The sequence below is a fragment of the Bos grunniens genome, chromosome 17 (genome assembly GCF_055505025.1).
Source record: "Bos grunniens cultivar Pamir isolate PY7600 chromosome 17, Bosgru_T2T1.0, whole genome shotgun sequence".
NCBI classification, from domain to species: Eukaryota; Metazoa; Chordata; class Mammalia; order Artiodactyla; family Bovidae; genus Bos; species Bos grunniens.
The window spans coordinates 14,596,354-14,616,818 of record NC_141181.1 but is presented as its reverse complement, the minus strand read 5'-3'; the positions used below and the strand labels follow the sequence as shown (position 1 = coordinate 14,616,818).

At 36.8% G+C, this 20,465-nt stretch overlaps 1 protein-coding gene across 1 annotated transcript in view; it reads left to right on the top strand.

The window, feature by feature from the left end:
- The window catches only part of SMARCA5 (SNF2 related chromatin remodeling ATPase 5), a 38,626-nt gene extending 19,950 nt beyond the window's left edge, over positions 1–18,676 (top strand). The window contains exons 10-24 of the mRNA XM_086346554.1: positions 491–600; positions 3,585–3,811; positions 5,363–5,484; positions 5,562–5,714; positions 6,939–7,071; positions 9,994–10,142; positions 10,334–10,453; positions 11,538–11,648; positions 11,995–12,108; positions 12,290–12,412; positions 13,142–13,274; positions 14,260–14,378; positions 14,800–15,012; positions 16,523–16,630; positions 17,403–18,676. Of these exons, the coding sequence (XP_086202680.1) occupies positions 491–600; positions 3,585–3,811; positions 5,363–5,484; positions 5,562–5,714; positions 6,939–7,071; positions 9,994–10,142; positions 10,334–10,453; positions 11,538–11,648; positions 11,995–12,108; positions 12,290–12,412; positions 13,142–13,274; positions 14,260–14,378; positions 14,800–15,012; positions 16,523–16,630; positions 17,403–17,468 (2,001 nt within the window). The 3' untranslated portion in view covers positions 17,469–18,676. The remainder of the gene's footprint in view (positions 1–490; positions 601–3,584; positions 3,812–5,362; positions 5,485–5,561; positions 5,715–6,938; positions 7,072–9,993; positions 10,143–10,333; positions 10,454–11,537; positions 11,649–11,994; positions 12,109–12,289; positions 12,413–13,141; positions 13,275–14,259; positions 14,379–14,799; positions 15,013–16,522; positions 16,631–17,402) is intronic.
- Positions 18,677–20,465: the final 1,789 nt, after the last annotated feature.

Below are 20,465 nucleotides of genomic sequence, written 5' to 3'. Positions count from 1 at the left end.
AGTCTTTATATATAAATAAAGTTAAAAACCATCAAAACTTATGTATGACGTTAAAAACTGAATATTGGTCACCTTTGGGAAGAAAGGCAGGGGGATAGTGACTGGGAAGGTTGTATTGTCTACTTCTATAAGAAAAAGACAAATTAGGGAATATGATGAGATCATAATGTGGACCTAGCCTTTTCTTAAGTGACTGGTTTTAAATTTGAAAGGCAGTGAATGTTGACAATATCTTTAAAATTTACTATTGTTTTTTACACTTTATGACAAGTGTATCAAGTGTTTACTTATTATATATTGAATAGTCATCTTAATATACTCTTTGGGAAGCCTGTAATAATAAATTATATATTTGGAAGGGAGAAGTCCTAAGAATCTTTTGATATTCAAGAAGGCACATTTCTGTGTATTTAATGGATGCTTTTAAGATCCTGAAATATTACTTACGTTACCAGTAAAGGTCATCTCCATTTCTTTCTGCTCTTTGAAGGTTTTGCGTCCATTCCTCCTCCGTCGAATTAAGGCTGATGTTGAAAAGAGTTTACCTCCAAAGAAGGAAGTAAAAATCTATGTGGGTCTCAGCAAAATGCAAAGGGAATGGTATGTGTTTTGAGATGTTTTTGAAATCATCCTTTTAATTCTTCACTAACTTTCATTTGTATTTTGCTTTTGTACTTGTATTGTCAAGGAATTCAGTTTGCTGGTTTGCACTCAGCCTGAACAGTTTCCCAGATGTAGAACCTAGGACTTCCTAATCAAATTTATGATACAAAGTCTTTCTTAAAGATGACAGAATCAGCTTGAGAAGTTTATGAATTCAAAAGTTAAGCTTGGCATTTAACAGAGATGGATGTAAAGCCCTCTACATGGGTTTTTAAAAAAGAAACCATGGCGGCACAGACTTGAGACATGTGGTTAACCTTCTGGGTCATAAATACTGGCCCATGGGCTCATGCTAGTCCCTGATGAAGTCAGAGATGGTAGAAGTCTGAGAAAACTTAAGTGCTTTCTCTTATCTCAGAAAGCTATATTTATTTAGTTTATAAGTCCATTTTGAGCTGATGTTTTATTTTAGGTTATATTAAAATGTCCTTTTGTGAAATTACAGTAATGACACATGGTAGCTATTTTGAAAGCACCTAAATAGGGCATACTAAGAAAGTTGTATCATAATAAACTGTGGAAAATTCTGAAAGAGATGGGAATACCAGACCACCTGACCTGCCTCTTGAGAAACCTGTATGCAGGTCAGGAAGCAACAGTTAGAACTGGAATGGAACAACAGACTGGTTCCAAATAGGAAAAGGAGTATGTCAAGGCTGTATATTGTCACCCTGCTTATTTAACTCATATGCAGAGTACATCATGAGAAACGCTGGGCTGGAAGAAGCACAAGCTGGAATCTAGATTTCCGAGAGAAATATCAATAACCTCAGATATACAGATGACACCACCCTTATGGCAGAAAGTGAAGAGCAACTAAAGAGCCTCTTGATGAAAGTGAAAGTGGAGAGTGAAAAAGTTGGCTTAAAGCTCAACATTCAGAAAACGAAGATCATGGCATCTGGTCCCATCACTTCATGGCAAATAGATGGGGAAACAGTGGAAACGGGTCCCAGATCACTGCAGATGGTGACTGCAGCCATGAAATTAAAAGGCGCTTACTCCTTGGAAGGAAAGTGATGACCAACCTAGATAGCATATTGAAAAGCAGAGACATTACTTTGCCAACAAAGGTCCATCTAGTCAAGGCTATGGTTTTTCCAGTGGTCATGTATGGATGTGAGAGTTGGACTGAAGAAAGCTGAGTGCTGAAGAATTGATGCTTTTGAACTGTGGTGTTGGAGAAGTCTCTTGTGAGTCCCTTGGACTGCAAGGAGATCCAACCAGTCCATTCTAAAGATCAGCCGTGGGTGTTCTTTGGAAGGAATGATGCTAAGGCTGAAACTCCAGTACTTTGGCCACCTCATGCGAAGAGTTGACTCATTGGAAAAGACTCTGATGCTGGGAGGGATTGGGGGCAGGAGGACAAAAGGGGACGAGAGAGGATGAGATGGCTGGATGGCATCTGACTCTATGGACGTGAGTTTGAGCGAACTCCAGGAGATGGTGATGGACAGGGAGGCCTGGAGTGCTGCAATTCATGGGGTCGCAAAGAGTCGGACACTACTGAGCCACTGAACTGAACTGCACTGAAGGAAGTTGTAAACCTTGTAAATTTCTGTTATTTTTGTTTTTTCTGTTTTCCTTTTTTAAGTTTTATGGGTGTATGAAATCTTAAAAGGCTAGAAACTGCTGACTTAAGTGTTCAGAGGAGGGAAATAATTAGCCACTCTGTTCTTATGCATCTCAAGTATGTTCAGTTCAGTGCTCAACGTTGATAAGTATTTTCAAGGGGCTGGAGTTGTTGGTAAAAGGACAGAAAAGATAAAAGGCAAAGAAATGGGCAAAAGGCAGCCCGTTTTAAATGTCCTCAAAAATTTTGAAAGGTTTTAATAGAGTAGCAAAGAGTTAGGCCTGTCTTATGTGGCTCTAAAATACAGAATTAAGACATGAATCGGTGCTGAGGTAAAGCAACTTTTTTTTTAGTTTATAACCACATTGGTGAATTTTACATTAGAATTGTGGTGGAAAGGTCTGCCTTGAATATTTTGTGCCTCCTAATTGGAGTTGTTAAGCATAGATGGCTTTGGTTATTTAAGTTGTTGCTCAGAGGATTCAGGGTCCTGAAACTTTGGTATTTGGACAGATTACTCTTTCCTTTGGGCTTCCCTGGTGGCTCAGAGGTTAAAGCGTCTGCCTGCAATGCAGGAGACCTGGGTTCAATCCCTGGGTTGGGAAGATCCCCTGGAGAAGGAAATGGCAACCCACTCCAGTACTCTTGCCTGGAGAATCCCATGGATGGAGGAGCCTGGTGGGCTACAGTCCACGGGGTCGCAAAGAGTCGGACACGACTGAGCAACTTCACTCACTCTTTCCTTTAGGATAATGTCTAACTTTCTAGTGTATACAGTCAAGGCTTTTCATAATCCAACCTTACCTTAACTACCCCCTTCTTTCCCCTCAGCCCATGTACTTTAACTTACATTTAAAGCTGTTGTATTAATTTTGTTCTCATCATCATGCCTTATGCTCTCATAATTCTTACTTCCTCCTTACCCAAATGCTACCTTGGCCACATTGAATAATGAATAGTAGCATTCTTCTTTTGGGAAAGACTACAGATTAAAATTATGTTTAAAACTTATATTTAAAATTTGGCTTTATTATTACTTAAAAATGTTGTATCATTATAGTTTTGTTTCAGTTCATCCCAAGAAGATGAATTTACTCTTTTGGGACTCTAGGCCCAAGCATTATAGGTGCACATTAGGACACTGAAGGTGGGGAGGGGGAACAGAAAAGAGAAACAAAAAAAAAAGAAGTTCGGGTGGTACACTCCTAAGCGCACATTAGAAGTTGATGTGTTGTTTCATATGGGTATTTTGGGGTTGAGATGGGCTTAAGTATATAAAATGCCAGGGACCCATCCAGGAACATTTGAACCATCGATGTTTTTCTTTAAAATGTTTTCTTTTCACTAGGTATACTCGGATATTGATGAAGGATATAGATATACTGAACTCTGCAGGGAAGATGGACAAAATGCGGCTACTGAACATTCTGATGCAGTTGAGGAAGTGCTGTAACCACCCCTATCTCTTTGATGGGGCTGAACCGGGTCCTCCTTACACAACGGACATGCATCTGGTTACCAACAGTGGCAAAATGGTGGTGTTAGACAAGCTGCTCCCTAAATTAAAAGAACAAGGTACCTCTGTTACTGGTATCAAACGAAGAAGTAGTGGAAACTTTTAAGATTGTGATGTTAAAGTGAGGGAGCTCCCCTGCACTGGCACTTTGTAAAGTTGAAGTTTGGGACATTGAAAAACTCCTGTGCATTAATCTGAGCTTCACACCCCACCCTGCCAATCCCCCAGTTTTAAGCCTCAAATTTTTTAGAAAGTGAACTGTAGTTAAGGCAGTCAAACTCACTGGATTTTTGAGGGGAAATTCTCATTTTCTATACACTTCCCTAGAAATACCATTTTTTTGGTATAATGCCAAGAGTGCCCTTCCCACTCATATACAGTTCACAGAGCCTTTGATAGATGGTGGTGGTGTGTTCATAGTGGTGTTCTTCAGTTATTTATGTGTATTTTTAATTTAATTAAACATTATATGCATGGACCCAAAACAGTTTTATTTATAATATGCTAACTTTTTATATGAAAATGAGTATGTGTACAGATCTATTTAAATTACATGAGTGTAGAGCGAGTTTAGTATGAAGCCAGCTTCAGCAGTTGTAAGCTAGTGGCACAGCTTGTTTTCATCTGTACTGCACCTGTTTCCTCCTTTTGGACTCTTGAACCGTATCCCAGATATCAAGGCATTTCATGAACAAATTTTTCATTCTATAAAATGAAGTACACAGGTTTCAAATTTCTCCATTTGTGTTTCTCTGTATATTTTGATAAGAATGATAATTGTACCAGTAGATAACTCTGTTTTAGGATATTGACTGTTGAAAACATTGTTAGAGTTGTCAGTGAATTTGTTTTCTTTTTATACCTTTCTTGGGAAATGTATTTTCTAAAATACTTTCCTTAAAAGTTGAGTAACTGAAGAAACTTGAGTGCAGGGAAGGGTGGCAAGGAGTGGATAGGAGACTGCTGAGCATCCTTGCGCATTTAGGGCATGAGAACGTGGAACATGAGCAGAGTATCAGCCTCAGATTCTGAGACAAGGTAGTTTCATAATTATTTTCCAAAATGATCCACTGGTCGTCTCATATCCTACTGAAGGCATTGTGCAGCTGGCTAAAGAAATGGGAGTATTGGATAATTTGCGTTGTGGCCTAAATGAAGGATGATGGTGCAGGTGTTAGACACAGCTGGATGGTCCTTCCATCTGGAGTGGGTCTTCAGAACTTGCGTGAAGTCAGGGTACTGGGTGTGTGTCAAGGGATGCCTGGGCCTTGCACAGGGAAGGGTTGTTGTGGTGGAGGGTTATTTTTAAGTATGTGGGATATAAAGATGTCTTTGGGATGGCAAGATTTCCCAGGCCAGAGGCAGATAGCCTTTCTTGTTTACCTTAGTGTGTTTTATAAATACTGCCCTTTTCTGTTTGTGCCTTGATGGGAAAAATGTGGGGAGTGACTGACTTGAATAATAATGTGTAGTTTTATCCTTGTAACTACATTACCTGGAATGAAGGGGTAATTGGTTAGTCTTGGTTTTGGTTAGCAGTAAATTTAAATACTTTTTTTTTTTTTTTACTTCTGAACCTTCTGATAATGGTCTGTTACATTTGCCAACAGGTTCGCGAGTACTGATCTTCAGTCAGATGACCAGGGTATTGGATATTTTGGAAGATTATTGCATGTGGAGGAATTATGAGTACTGTAGGTTGGATGGACAGACACCCCATGATGAGAGACAAGTGAGTAAAATCTGGGGAGCAGAGGTTACAAAATTATCAGATAAAATGCTTTTCTGACTTTTATTTTATGTCATTAGGAGTCCATCAATGCATACAATGAACCAAACAGCACAAAATTTGTTTTTATGTTAAGCACACGAGCTGGTGGTCTTGGCATCAATCTTGCTACTGCTGATGTTGTGATTTTGTATGACTCAGATTGGAATCCCCAAGTAGATCTTCAGGCTATGGTAAGAGACAACAAATATACTCCGTGCTTAATAGATGTTTCAGTTAAAGTGAGCTAATGGGCAGTCTACAAATGTCAGTGACTGAATCCAATAGAATTGTATTTTCTCTGACCTCATAGTTCACTGAGGGTGTTTTGCAAGTGATCATCCATCTAAATCAGGGTATTTCCATCTTACATCTGCCATATCTTAGGACCTTAGAGTCCTGTTATATCCTTTCCATCAGGAGAGAAAACTGGGAATTGCCCAGGGAATTTTTCATGGGTCAGAACTGACAGTGTCCCCACTTCGATTGGCCAGCACTCAATCACATAGTATAACTTACTGCGAAGGAGTTGGTAACTGATACTATAGTTGTGTCTTGGAGGGATGGTAAACAGGTTTGGGGGAGCTGCTAAACTGCCTGCCACGTTTGATGTTTAAAATTTTAGGCCCATGCATCTTGAGTATCTTGGCCAGATCAAGAGAAACGTTCTTACGTTGAGAAAACTTATGGATCTATAGAGTAATAGCAAAACATAAAAGTTTGTAAGTTGGTACTGCTAATAACTTGACGTGTGGTGTTTATATCTTTTCTTGTTGGCCACTTTCATCCTGTGACTCTTTGTAAAGGTGGCCGGGGGAAATCGATCAATTAGAAATAGGGATGCTTTATAAGAATGTGTTTTCTGAACTTAACAGAAGTGAAACAGAAAATGGAATTCAAATTAGTTTGACTTCTTATATGTAGTTGATTGGGTACTGTTTAGACTAGGAGTTTTATATTGTTTGTGGAGTTTATTTATGTCACTTTTCCTCCCTAATTATTGTGAAAATTTAGATTTGATTTAGTAGAAAAACATTTTGAATTTAAACTTAAAAAATTTTTAAAAAAGTTTTATTGTCATACTTAAAGATTATAATTTTGTCTGTGTTGTCTGAAGACATGATGTATATTTTATTTCCATTAACCTAGTAAAATTAATATGGTAGTTCCTCACAGATTCAACATGTTCTATACTTCTGGAAGGATTTCTTGTGAGATAACTGATAAATTTGATTGAAACTGAGACTAGGAACTGTTAATGAAATGCTAATGAATATGAACTCATCAGTGTTTTGTTTCATATTTTTAAAACCATATTGTACTTGAGAATATTTTCATTTTGTTTCTCAAGATACACATTCATATGTTATTTATGTGAATTTTCAACTGGATTCAAAGTAACCTAGTTATTTTCCTAGGACCGAGCACATAGAATTGGACAGACCAAGACAGTCAGAGTGTTTCGCTTCATAACCGATAACACTGTAGAAGAAAGAATAGTGGAGCGTGCTGAGATGAAACTCAGACTGGATTCAATCGTCATCCAGCAGGGTGAGCCTTAGGACTTTAAACATTTACCAAGTTGAATTGATAGCACTTTCCCCCTGGATTTTCTAGTTCAAAATTATTTATTGAACAGCCACAGATGCCCGGCGTTGTTCTTAGTGCTGAGAATACAAAGGTGACTGAAACCAACCAGTGTTCTTACTTTCAAGGTTTGTAATTGAGTGAGAGTGAGACGCAGAATAAACATTTATGTAAGTAGGACTAGAAAGTGAGAGTGAGATTTTATTTTGGATGAATGGAAGGGAACTTCAGGTTCTCGTGCCACATGAGCTTTCAAGGAAGACATTTGTGTTTTCATGAAGCTTGAGATAGATCTTTTAGTGATGGGATATGTAAAATCTAAAAGTGAAAACAAACCCTCAACCTTTGGCCCACGGTGGTGTCTTTCCCTCGCAAATTGTATTGTGGCCAAATACATTTTCTCTGTCCCTGAAGCCAAGAGGTATACTGTCGTGTTGTGTTAGTCGCTCAGTCCTGTCCAGCTCTTGGTGACCCCATGGACCAACCCGCCAGGCTCTCTGCCCTTGCCGTCTCCAGGCGAGAATACTGGAGTGGGTAGCCATTCCCTTCTCCAGGGGATCTTCCCAACCTAGGGATCGAACCTGACTCTCCTGGACTTCAGGCAGACTCTTTACTGTCTGAGCCACCAGCGAAGTCCAAATGGACTTTGTTGAAATTAGAAAATTCTGTACATCAGAACTTTTTTTTTTGGCCATGTAGTTTGTGGAGTCTCAGTTCCCCAACCAGGGATTGAGCCCAGGGCGAGAAGTGAAAGCCCAGAACCCTAACCTCTGGGCTGCCAGGGGGGCTATATGTTCTCTATTGGTGGCTCCATTTGTTTGTGTGGTTTCGTCATCCAGGGTCTTAGGTGCCATGTAAGGAAGGGAGTGTTACATTTCTTTGATATCCCTTAATGTGCCATCACTTCATGACAGATAGGTGAGGAAACAGTGGAAATAGTGAGAGACTTTATTTTCTTGGGCTCTAAAATCACTGCAGATGGTGACTGCAGCCATGAAATTAAGACATTTACTCCTTGGAAGAAAAGCAATGACAAACCTAGACAGCATGTTAAAAAGCAGAGACATTCCTTTTCCGTCTAGGCAAAGCTATGGTTTTTCCAGTAGTCATGTGTGGATGTGAGAGTGAGAGCTGGACTATATAAAGAAGGCTGAGCGCTGAAGAATTGATGCTTTTGAACTGTGGTGTTGGAGCAGACTCTTGAGAGTCCCTTGGACTGCAGGGAGATCCAACCAGTCCATCCTAAAGGAGATCAGCCCTGGGTGTTCACTGGAAGGACTGATGCTGAAGCTGAAACTCCAGTACTTCAGCCACCTGATGCAAAGGCCTGACTCATTTGAAAAGCCCCTCATGCTGAGAAAGATTGAAGGCAGGAGAAGGGGGTGACAGAGGATGAGATGGTTGGATGGCATCAGTGATTTAATGGACATGAGTTTGAGTAAACTCTGGGAGTTGGTGATGGACAGGGAGGCCTGGCGTGCTGCAGTCGTTGTGGTCACAAAGAGTCGGACATGACTGAACTGTGAACTGAATTGAATGCCATCCATAGAGTTAGCCGTGTGTCGTATACATAAAGACAATACATGATTGAATACTGTTAGTTATTTTTGTTAATAATTGCTTAACAGGCTTATTTTGTACCAGGCGATGTGGTCAATATTTAAATACAGAGTATTCTTTAGTCTTCATGCCAGCTGGAGGTTGGCATCAGAGATAGAAGTGAGTTGCTTGTCTATCATATATACAGCTAGGAAGTGACTCATCTAGGGTATCAAAAGCTGTATAAATTACTACAGTGAAATGTTTAATTAGGAAAGTCTCTGGGGACTTCTGGGGCCTGCCAAACAGTGAAATTTCTCACGAGTGATATAACGGTCCTCACATTCATCCATGGTTTTAGAAAGACATCTGCCTTGTGGTTCTCGTTGGCAGTTATTTTCATCTCTGAAACACCTTTTTTTTTTTCTTTTTTTTAAAGGTTAAAAAACATTCTTTTACAATCAGCTGAGAAAAACAGTCTTTTGATTTTGGGTTTTTCTAGGGCAAATTTTGAAACAAATTTGTGCTAGTAGCTTTGTTAATCCCATTTATAGACATACTAGTCAAACAGCAAGCCTTCGGTGTATGCCTCTGGGCTGTGTTTGGTGTACTAAGGGATATAATAAAAAATATGGAAATACATAGAAGTACTTAAGTCTGAAAAGTTCCTTCACACCAACAGGAAAGTAATTCCTGTAAGCCTAAGAACATTTTTGTAGCATTGAGATAGCTTTCAATAATCATATTCTTTGTATTGAAGATGTGTCTTAACTTGGAAAGTCACAGATATTTGATGGTGTATTCTGTGAGGGACCTAAAACCATGATACAAGGATTTAAGGCCCCAGAAAACACCTTGCATCTTTATCCACTCGTTACAAGTTGGTTGAAGTAGGAAAATTGAAACACAAGTATATGTGAATAGTTCTAGAAGTTTGGCAATGTGAAGAAGGTTTTTGTACTTCATTTTCTAAGTAGAAAAGGCTGATTTGGGATTATTAGTAATAATACTAATCAGTTTCTGCTTATCAGAAACTTCCAGTGTTTATAATACTCTCATCTAGGTTTTGGTAATTTGATTTTCACATATCCCAAATTACTGTTATTCTCACACGAGAATATATTTTATTGAGATGGTATTCAGTAGACTTCATTACATAACATGTAAGCTTTAAGAAATATTTTAAATATTAACAACTTAAAATTTGGCATTTTATGTAAAAGTGAAAATTATCAAATGTGAATAAACAGAAATGATTAATGTTTGAGGTAAAATTATGTGCGCTTTTATCTAACATTTAAAATTCCAGAAGTTTAATTAACATTACACATCAACATCTTTTTTCAGGGAGACTTGTGGATCAGAATCTGAACAAAATTGGGAAAGATGAAATGCTTCAAATGATAAGGCATGGGGCAACACACGTATTTGCCTCAAAGGAGAGTGAGATTACTGATGAGGATATTGATGGGATTTTGGAAAGAGGTGCAAAGAAGGTGAGATGCAGATTAAATGATTATTTCTAGTATATAAAATATTTTAAACCAGAACTGAGGAAACAGCTATGTAAGTTACACTTTTACTTCCACAGAAGTTATGTTCTATAAAGTCCAATTCATTTTGATTATAGTTCTTGTGCTTTTATAAAATTCTCAAATCTACAAAGATGTTTCTTTTGTTTCCTTAGACTGCAGAGATGAATGAAAAGCTCTCCAAGATGGGTGAAAGCTCACTTAGAAATTTCACAATGGATACAGAGTCGAGTGTTTATAACTTTGAAGGAGAAGATTATAGAGAAAAACAAAAGGTAATTTATAAAGAGATTTTGGTTACTTTAAGACTTAATATTTTACTTGAAAATTGGAATTTAAGTGTTAGGTGTGATGCCTTATCTCAAACAGCAGTCGTTTCTATTTACTCACATCTAAATTATTTTCGTTTGTGTGTTAAATTTAATGCCAAATTTTCAGTTGGTAAATGCTGAAATGTTTTAAAATTTTATGTATACTGTTACAGTAAAGTATATTGTGTGGGATGATTATAGTAATTTGGGATATTTGGAAATTAAAACTATTGCCAAAAATAAAATTTGTCACAACGTTCTTAGGTTTTTTTTTTTTTTCCCCCTAAGCAGAATTGGCTATTAATTATTAAAGGGATGAAGTTCCTAATTTCTAAATTGCTATTTCCTTCCTAATTGATATTATATAGTGAAATTAGAAAATACCTGCAGGGCAGAAGGAAAATAATTCTACCTAATGATTTCCCTTTTAACATTTAGGCATTTATATCCTCTGAATTTTTTCTAGGCTAAATATTTATCTACATTTCTCTCCTAATTTTAGTTCTAGCATACCGTCTGTAGCATTTCTTTTTTTCACCCAATTATCATTAATTTGGTCAGGAAATAATTACTGAATGTTTATGCTATTCACTAGACATCCTCTGGAGAAGGCAGTGGCACCCCACTCCAGTACTGTTGCTCGGAAAATCCCATGGATGGAGGAGCCTGGTAGGCTGCAGTCCATGGGGTTGCTAAGAGTCAAACACGACTGAGTGACTTCACTTTCACTTTCCACTTTGATGCATTGGAGAAGGAAATGGCAACCCACTCCAGTGTTCTTGCCTGGAGAATCCCATGGACGGAGAAGCCTGGTAGGCTGCAGTCCATGGGGTCGCACAGAGTCGGACATGACTGAAGCGACTTGGCAGCAGCAGACATCCTCTTGTGTATTAATTGCATTAGTCCTTAGCCTCATATAGTCTAGGGTGTTATGAATATCTGCATTTATAAGTAAGTCATATTGATGTACGCAGTAGGAGTTGCATTCGTGTAAGATTTGTGACTGTAAAATAAAAGTTGGTGATTTGAATTGTTTCCCATGGGCTAGATTGCATTCACAGAGTGGATTGAGCCTCCTAAACGAGAAAGAAAAGCCAACTATGCTGTCGATGCCTATTTCAGGGAAGCTCTTCGCGTCAGTGAACCTAAAGCACCCAAGGTGAGTTGACAGAGCACAAATACCTAAAAATATTGGAAATGCAACAAATTATTTTTCTTCTTATATTCTTGCAGTAAAATCAGATTGAGAATTAAATTTTGGGTGGTTTCTTCCAGTGTACCTCCTTCAGCTTTTGTTGCAAGTTTTTAAAAGTTAATTTTAAATGTAAGCATTTAAAATTTGCTTGATGTTTGTTAAATATTATGGAAGGTGCATTCCGTTGCTTGGAGAATTGGCTGTCATGGTATTATAGAGTGCAAAAAGATTTCAGATAGATTTAAAGCAAAAAAGGTTTATTTTGTTTGTTTGTTTTTACAAACAATGCTTTTTTTTTTTTTTTTTTTAGGCTCCTCGACCTCCAAAACAACCCAATGTTCAGGATTTCCAGTTCTTTCCTCCACGTCTATTTGAATTATTGGAAAAAGAAATTCTATATTACAGAAAAACAATTGGTTACAAGGTAACAGAAGTAACACTTTGTAACTAATCTCATTTGTTTTAACTTACTAAATGCATGATATCAATGTATTTTCTTGGATTAAAACTTGTAAAATTTCATGTAGTTGGTTAAGAGTTTAGTTCATCACATATTTCCTGAAATATATTGGCCGATGACATAGGAAAAATACGTATATTTTTAGGTCCCTCGAAATCCTGACCTACCAAATGCAGCACAGGCACAAAAGGAAGAACAGCTGAAAATTGATGAAGCCGAGCCCCTTAATGATGAAGAGTTAGAGGAGAAAGAGAAGCTTCTGACGCAGGTATAGCTTTCAACCACAACCAGATTTAGTAATGGTTATTTTGTAAGGTACCCTGTTAGGTTCTGTGGGGATAAACAAAAGAAGTGAAGTTTTTGCTTTCAGAAGTGGAATAATTGGAGAAGATGAAGCATGGGCGTATGGGCATATGCTGCGTTGTGCTTGTCATGAGTTGTGGAGGTGGAAGAGAAGACGATAGATTTGCACCAAATCTATTGTTGTAGCGTCAGTATCTTTGATCACCTTTCTTGCAGCACTCCCACCTTCCCTTTCCTGTGGGTCTTCTCATTTTTACTACGTCGTTGTCCTCAATTACAAGTATCTGCTTGGTACTTTTTTTAAACATCCTTTAGGTCAATCAAGGCCTTTGAGAATCTAGCTCTAACCTACCTTTAAAGCTTTATTATTACTTCGTTTTGCCACTTGGTTTATATGTTTGCTCTTCACGTTCATTCCTCCTGACAAGTTCTCCTTGAAAGTGCAGTGAAAATGTCACTTTTTTGGGCAGCATTTCTTACTCTCCCACTCAGACTTAGTTGCTTGGCTGTCTGAGTAATGTATATGATGTATTGCTAAAGTGCACATCTATGTATATGAATAGTTACCACTTTAAAATAACTTAGAACTCGGAGCAGCTGAAAGTTTTCTGTAATACTTAGCAGGATTGATAAAGTTTTAATAGCTTTTCCCCCAAGCTCAGTGATGATATGCTTTGTTTCTTTTGCTTTGAAGGGATTTACCAATTGGAATAAGAGAGATTTTAACCAGTTTATCAAAGCTAATGAGAAGTGGGGTCGTGATGATATTGAAAATATAGCAAGAGAAGTAGAAGGAAAAACTCCAGAAGAAGTCATTGAATACTCAGGTACTTCTGTTATTTTAATAGGTATAAGAATGTTCTCGGGCTTTTGGAGGGCTGTTGGAAAGTTGAGATTTTCTTAACTAACTCTGAATGATGTATTTGTTTGCTTAATTAAAAAATTTTTTTTTGGCCACACATGAGGCATGTGGGCTTCCCTGGTGGCTCAGATGGTAAAGAATGTGCCTGCAATGCAGAAGACCTAGGTTTGATCCCTGGGTTGGGAAGATCCCCTGGAGGAGGGCATGGCAACCCACTCCAGTATTCTTGCCTGGAGAATCACCGTGGACAGAGGAGCATGCAGGCTAGAATCCATGGGCCACACAGAGGCAAACACAACGGAGAGACTAAGCGCAGCACACGTGTGGCGTGTGGAGTCTTAGCTCCCTGGCCAGGGATGGAACCCGTACCTTCTGGGCTGAAACCATAGAGTCTTAACCTCTGAACCACCAGGGAAGTCCATGAATGATGTTTTGATAAGCTAAAATTTGCCACAACTTAGTATCTTGTTTTATTTTTTAAAAATTGAGTTAGAAAATCTCCCCTTCTTTAAAATGGCATCAATATATTTTTTTTTTTTACCCTCGTTAACTAACTGTAACCAAGAAAACAAGAATAGGTCACTGAATAATTGTGCCTTTTTTTTTTTTTTTTACTTCATTTCTCTTTATAACTTTTCAAATACTACATAATTCTGTGTTTCCTGAAGTCTGTTGGGTTGACAAGTGGATATGTGTAGTTGTGCTGTGGTGATTGCTAAAGTTCAAAAGAGCAGAGAATTAAGTGTTGGGAGATAGATAAATCATGCAGTTCACCTTAACTATTTTTTTTACAGTTAAGGAAACAGATAATTGTGTGACTTACTAGTGTTAGATGTGGGAAGAAGGGAAACATTTCTTAATCCTTAGCAAATAGAGCATTTATAAAAACAAGTTACTTATATTTCTTCCCTTTCTCCACCTATCCCATTTACCCAATTTTACTCTTACAGCTGTGTTCTGGGAAAGATGCAATGAGCTGCAGGACATAGAAAAGATTATGGCTCAGATTGAAAGAGGAGAGGCAAGAATTCAGAGAAGAATTAGTATCAAAAAAGCACTTGACACCAAGGTACTTTGACTATTAATAAGTATTGTAGTTGATAAAATAACTCCTGTCTGTAAGTATAAGAGTTAAAGTAACTTTTTAAAAGGAAAGGAAATGATTTAAAATTAAAAATTTCTTTAGAGAACAACATTCAAACTTCATGGACATTCTCAACAGAATTTACGTCAGTATTTCAGTTGGTATATGTGGGTCAGAGTCTCTGTGATTTAGCTCTTTGCTACATAGTACTAGAAAGTCTGAGTCTGTATTTCTTTTTAGAATAATAAAGACCAAAGTTGTTTCAGGACAAAGGTTATGATATGATGGAAGTGCTTTGGATAGAAAATGGATGTGAAATACAACATTTATAGCTAACTTTACAGAGTTTGAAATATAGGTTATATAGGATTTGTATTTTATATAATGTGAAATCTGATTTTCATAGATTGGACGGTACAAAGCACCTTTTCATCAGCTGAGAATATCTTATGGTACTAACAAAGGGAAAAACTACACTGAGGAGGAAGACCGCTTCCTGATCTGTATGCTTCACAAGCTTGGATTCGACAAGGAAAACGTGTATGATGAGCTGCGGCAGTGCATTCGCAACTCTCCTCAGTTCAGATTCGACTGGTTTCTAAAGTCCAGAACTGCAATGGTGAGTACTGGGGCCTTTTTGTGGAATGAAGCAAACAATTCAGAGGAAGTAGATAATGGAATATTGTTTAAGGTACCTTTTAAATTTTTATTAGAGAAAATTTGTGTATCTTTGAAGTAAATTTTTGTTAAATTGCTATTTGTATCATAGGTTAAAGTAGTTCCTTAAGAAACAGTTCACCTCCACAGTTATAAACCTAATGTCATGAGTCACAAAGTTTATTTTTTCCATCGTTTGATAGCACTTCTTTTAACATCACTATATACAATAGGATTAGTTTTTTGTGTAAAGTTTAATCAAGCTTTAAGTAGAAGGAAAAGTTGCATCAATTTTAACTTGTGAATAAGATGATCACAATTTAAAATTTGACTTTTGCTTTTGTAAATATACACATTTTTATAAAGAAAGGACTTCTCATGCATCTGCCCATCAGAATACTGAATTTTCAGTTAATTAAAAAGAGCTTAGTGTGGTAAAACACTGTACTGTTTTAATGCTAGGTTCGATCAGCAAGTTCCATTTTTATGACCTAAAATTAGAATTCAGAAACATTTAGCTTTGATGAATTGTTCTTCCCTTAGGTATTTTACCACCGTTGAATTTTTAGCTTCATCTTGTGTTCTTCAGGATGATAATCATGCCAAAAACAGTTCTGTAGTCTTAATTTTGAGATCTACTGGGGTAGCAAAGTTTAAACAATATTATGATAATAAAATTTCTCTCAGTGTATTTAAAATACATTGTTGCTCTTCAAGATGGGGGATAGTTTACAGTTTAAGTGTTTGACCACTGAAGGGTTTTTTTTTTCATTAAGTGTCATCGGAGGCTGGTGTTTTGTGAAACTCTAGGTTGGGAAATGTTGCACTCTAAATGCATTATTAATATACAGTAAGAGGAGACAGATTCAGTTGCTATAAGCTCTGTATTATATCTTTTAAAGTAGGAACAATTTATAGTTCGTGAGTAATTTTATAGTAAGTGAAACAAGATGCAGTGTCACATTAATTTACTGGTACAATACCATGGTTTAAAACTGTGTTATTTCCTAATGTGTTTCATGTTAAGGCACACATACAAAATGATAATATGTGTATGGCCCCTTCCCCTTGTGATGAAACAGTTGAGGTGTAATCTTTGTCTATAAGCCAAGCAGATTCATACCATAGCAATCTGTAAAACGTTCTGGTGTATGTGTCTCAGTGAAGTCAGAACCTGGATGTAGCGTACTACCTTCTCTCTATATGTACTGTTGCAGATGTTTCCTGGCTGTGTCCTATATGGTAGTATGGCCTTAAATAATGAAGTGAAGATGCACACATATCTTTTTTTAAATCCCCCTCGCATGGATTGTGTACGAAAATTAGTAGTTTTGCTTTAAAAATTTTAATATATTGGGGGGTGTAAGTGATATTATGCTATTAAAACGTACCTTTGGTTTTGAAATTGTATTCATGAAAACTTACAGATGGAGAATACAGATTTATCATGTAAAGTTGTGTTTATAACTTAGGAACTCCAGAGGAGGTGTAACACCTTAATTACCTTGATTGAAAGAGAAAATATGGAACTAGAAGAAAAGGAGAAGGCAGAGAAGAAGAAAAGAGGACCCAAGCCTTCAGTGAGTACTGATGGAAGTGTAAATGCCTTCCTGGGGGACTTACCTGTTTTCAAGAATTTGAACATTACTTGGCTTATCACTGATGCATTAGTCTTTTTTTGGTAGATAGTATAACCTTAAATTGCTTAAAAAGTATAAACGAACGATTGCATTGTGTGGGGAAATCATGTTATGATGGTAATTCACAGTGTGGGGACTGGTAAAAATTCGGTACGCTCTGTCTTGTGAATGCCAAGAGCTTACACCTGACTTTGAGGTTACAGCTTACAATATTAGAATATTTAAATATAAGGAAAGCAGTGACATTTACAACCTTTACTGTTCACTTCTAAACTTTGGTTTCTTTCCTCAGCGATCTCTTAGCATTGTGAAGGCAAAAATTATGAGAGAGAAAAAGTCATTTTGTTATTTAGTAATAACTTACAGGGTCATGAGTAAATGAACGTTTGCAGAAAGTCTGGTGTTCATGTAACCTCACAAAGTATTTCTCATTACTGCTTTTTTAAATACGAAGCATGTGTTGTACATTTGTTTGGTGTATTGACTTACTGTTGCTTATTGTGAATTACTCATTACTTCATTGATAGCAGTAAAATTTTTGTGTTAGTAAAATACGTAGATAAGATCATTTAGAGAATTAAGTTTCTTCGGGTGAAGAAAATTAATACTGGTTACCAAGTGGCAGTATTAGTAAGGTGCTATCATGTGTCTTCCGGTACATTTCATGTTAATATCGCTCTTGTGATGAAGGAAACCTCTCCTTTGTTTCTAGACACAGAAACGTAAAATGGACGGAGCACCTGATGGCCGAGGAAGAAAAAAGAAGCTGAAACTATGAATACATATTTGTTTCATAATCACTAACTTTAAACCAGTAGTTCTTTAATTTACGGGTCTTCATAAGATGTACTGTACAATGCTCAATTGTTATGTCATTCAACGACATCAGGTTCATCTGTTTACCGAGCTAGAAACATAGTATGTAGATTCACTTTTTTAAATGCAACAGCTGTGCTGAAATTTTTTTATCATTAACACTTGAAGTAATAAAATAGGCTTCATTTATTAATAAATGTTTCATTTGATTTATTTTTCTATTATAGTTCCATTTGTGAGGATTGTGACTTTGTTTATGAGCTATAATTTCTATACTTGTGACGCTTAAAAGGAAGCAAACAAGTTAAAAAAAGAAAATTGCAGATAACACTTGTCCCTTCCGTCTTCACTTAGTTGTGTAACTGTTTTAATTCACTTTGCCTTTGCAGAAGTTTGGGTATCTTCTTTGTAGTGCTATTGAGTCTCATCCAGGAAGATTATGTACATTGCATTCTCCTTGCTTATTACATGGGTAGAATGGGAAAAAAAGGCAAGACAAATTCTCATTAAATTCTATGCATATTTCTGTTGCGCTGTTTCTATAGTTCTGAGGTGATGAATATGCCCTATTCTGTTTGGAAGAATGGCCTTTTAGTTGTATAGCCAAAGACATTTAGTATTTTCTGGTTCCTTAAGGTGTTATTGTACCATTTTGTAAAAGGAATATTATTATTATTTTTTTTAATTGTTTGGTAAATATTTTTGACAAATTACCTTCTGAAACAGCCACAACTTGGAAAGATAATGTCAAAACTTAAGATGATTTTTTTCTGTTTTTAAAAAGACCCAGCCAAAATAAGGTGTCAATTTGTCATACTGTTGAAATTGGTAACAAAATGTATCCCCTTCCGGTTTAACCTTTTTTGGGTTTTAGAGTAATTGAAAATTTTATTTTATTATATTTAAAATAATTTCTAAGTGTGAACAGTAAGAATGACTTAATTCCAGTTTTTATTTTCTATGGACAGACTTGATAAACTGGAGACCCTGAAGCAGGATTACCCAAATTGTAGTGTCAGGATTTTAGCTGTACCAGAGGCCTTTATGTGCTACACATAATTTGTATAAAGTTTTATATGTGCAAATTGGGTACATAAATAGTTCTCCATTTTTCTAAGGGAATGCAATAAATGTAGCATCGTGAATAAATATAACTTTTATAATCCTTAAGTGGTCTTCTCTTTCCATTTCTTTAATTTTCGTTCCTCATTTGATTTTTATTCACTTTTTTCCCTTAGGATGCTATCTTTTTTCCTTAGATTTCCTCCCCATATCAGTTGCTTTTATCAGCCCACACATAATTGAGATTTCTATTTATAATGCTGGTGTTTATAATATTACTAATACTGCTTACTTCTAAAAAGTGGGATTGTTGCTGTCGGTGTCAAGCAAAATGCAGTGTTTATAGCAGTTTGTGGAGTGATGTGAGTGTTTTGTGCCCCCACCCCCACCCCACCCATTGACTTCTCACCTTAGATTCTTAAAATAACAATTGTGGATCTAATGTATGCAAAATTGAGGAATGGTTACTCTTTGCATGTAAAAGCTATTAAGAGTGGTGGCTTTATTTTGGAAGAAATAATTGGGAAAATATAAGGTTGAAGAAAACTTTACAGAGATCACAGAAGTGTTTTCAAGACAAAAACAGCCTAATGCATGTCTGTGGTGTGTGATGGTGGTGGAGGTGGTGGGCATGGGAGGGAGGCAGAGAGTGGAAATGTAAAAGGAAGCTACTTGCAGTCCTTCAGAGCTCAGGGACACCGGGACATACACGTGTAAATTGAAACACTTGAAAAAAGCATGAAAAGAAACAATTTATCAAAATTTAGCATTGTGGATCACAGGTCAGTTAGGATATCACTGTTGCACGTTTATCTAGAATAAAGCCAAGTTTTTATTTATACTGCTAGGTAAGGAAAAATGATCACTTAAGCCCAACCAACTATTTTAAAAGAGGAATTGGTGGTAGAGTAGACTCAAAATTGGAACCCATTTGATTTCCTCAATTTACAGTTGAGGAATAGAAAGTTTAAATGGGTGGAATGAATGGTCCTAAAGCCAGCTTAGAAGAGGCTGGGTGTTTACCTAGGTGACCACAGGGTCACAGTCAGTTGTGACTGTGACTGTGACTATCTATTTCATTTAATAGATAAAATGTAATCTTCCCAACAGAGTAATACATAATTATTGGGAAGGTATCCAGTAAAACTAATGTTATCATTTCAACTTCAGTATTTTAAATATTAATGTAACCTTGGAGAAGAAAACGGAAAATTTTCCAATAGCAAACTTTTTAAAATTTAGGGTATTTCAAATTCATATAGTAGACTTAAAGTGTGTGCTTTAATTTTATTGCAGGGCTTACATATACTCATTATAATGTGTTAATCTGAACTCAAAACCCTAATTTAGGGTAGTGGCATTTATGAATATCTAAATGTTGGTCTTTGTAGAACATTCAGTGTCAAGTGTGACAGGTACATGATAGACAGTAAAAAGGGTCAATATTGTTAATATTAAACTGCTGCTGCTAAGTCACTTCAGTCGTGTCCGACTCTGCGACCCCATAGACGGCAGCCCACCAGGCTCCCCTGTCCCTGGGATTCTCCAGGCAAGAACACTAGCTAATACCAATTTGTTAGTTTTAAGTAATTGTTTCAAATGTGATTAAGCTTTATAATATTTGACTCTGTGTACATTTGTTTTAAAAAAAAAAGTTAAAGATCCAGTGTCCTTAGTGTTGTGGATAAATTCAGTTGTTGTAACATTTTAAGGAACATACATAAATCCCATTTCTGAGGAACCACCAGTCCTTTACACTGGACACTGTTCCTGTCAGTTGGGGGAATTAACTCAGTGCAAATTGGGAAAGTATGAAGGGACAGTCAAGTCCAAAATAATGCACTTGTTTCAGGCATAGAACACAATTATCCTGGTTCCTGTAACCATTTTAAAGGGA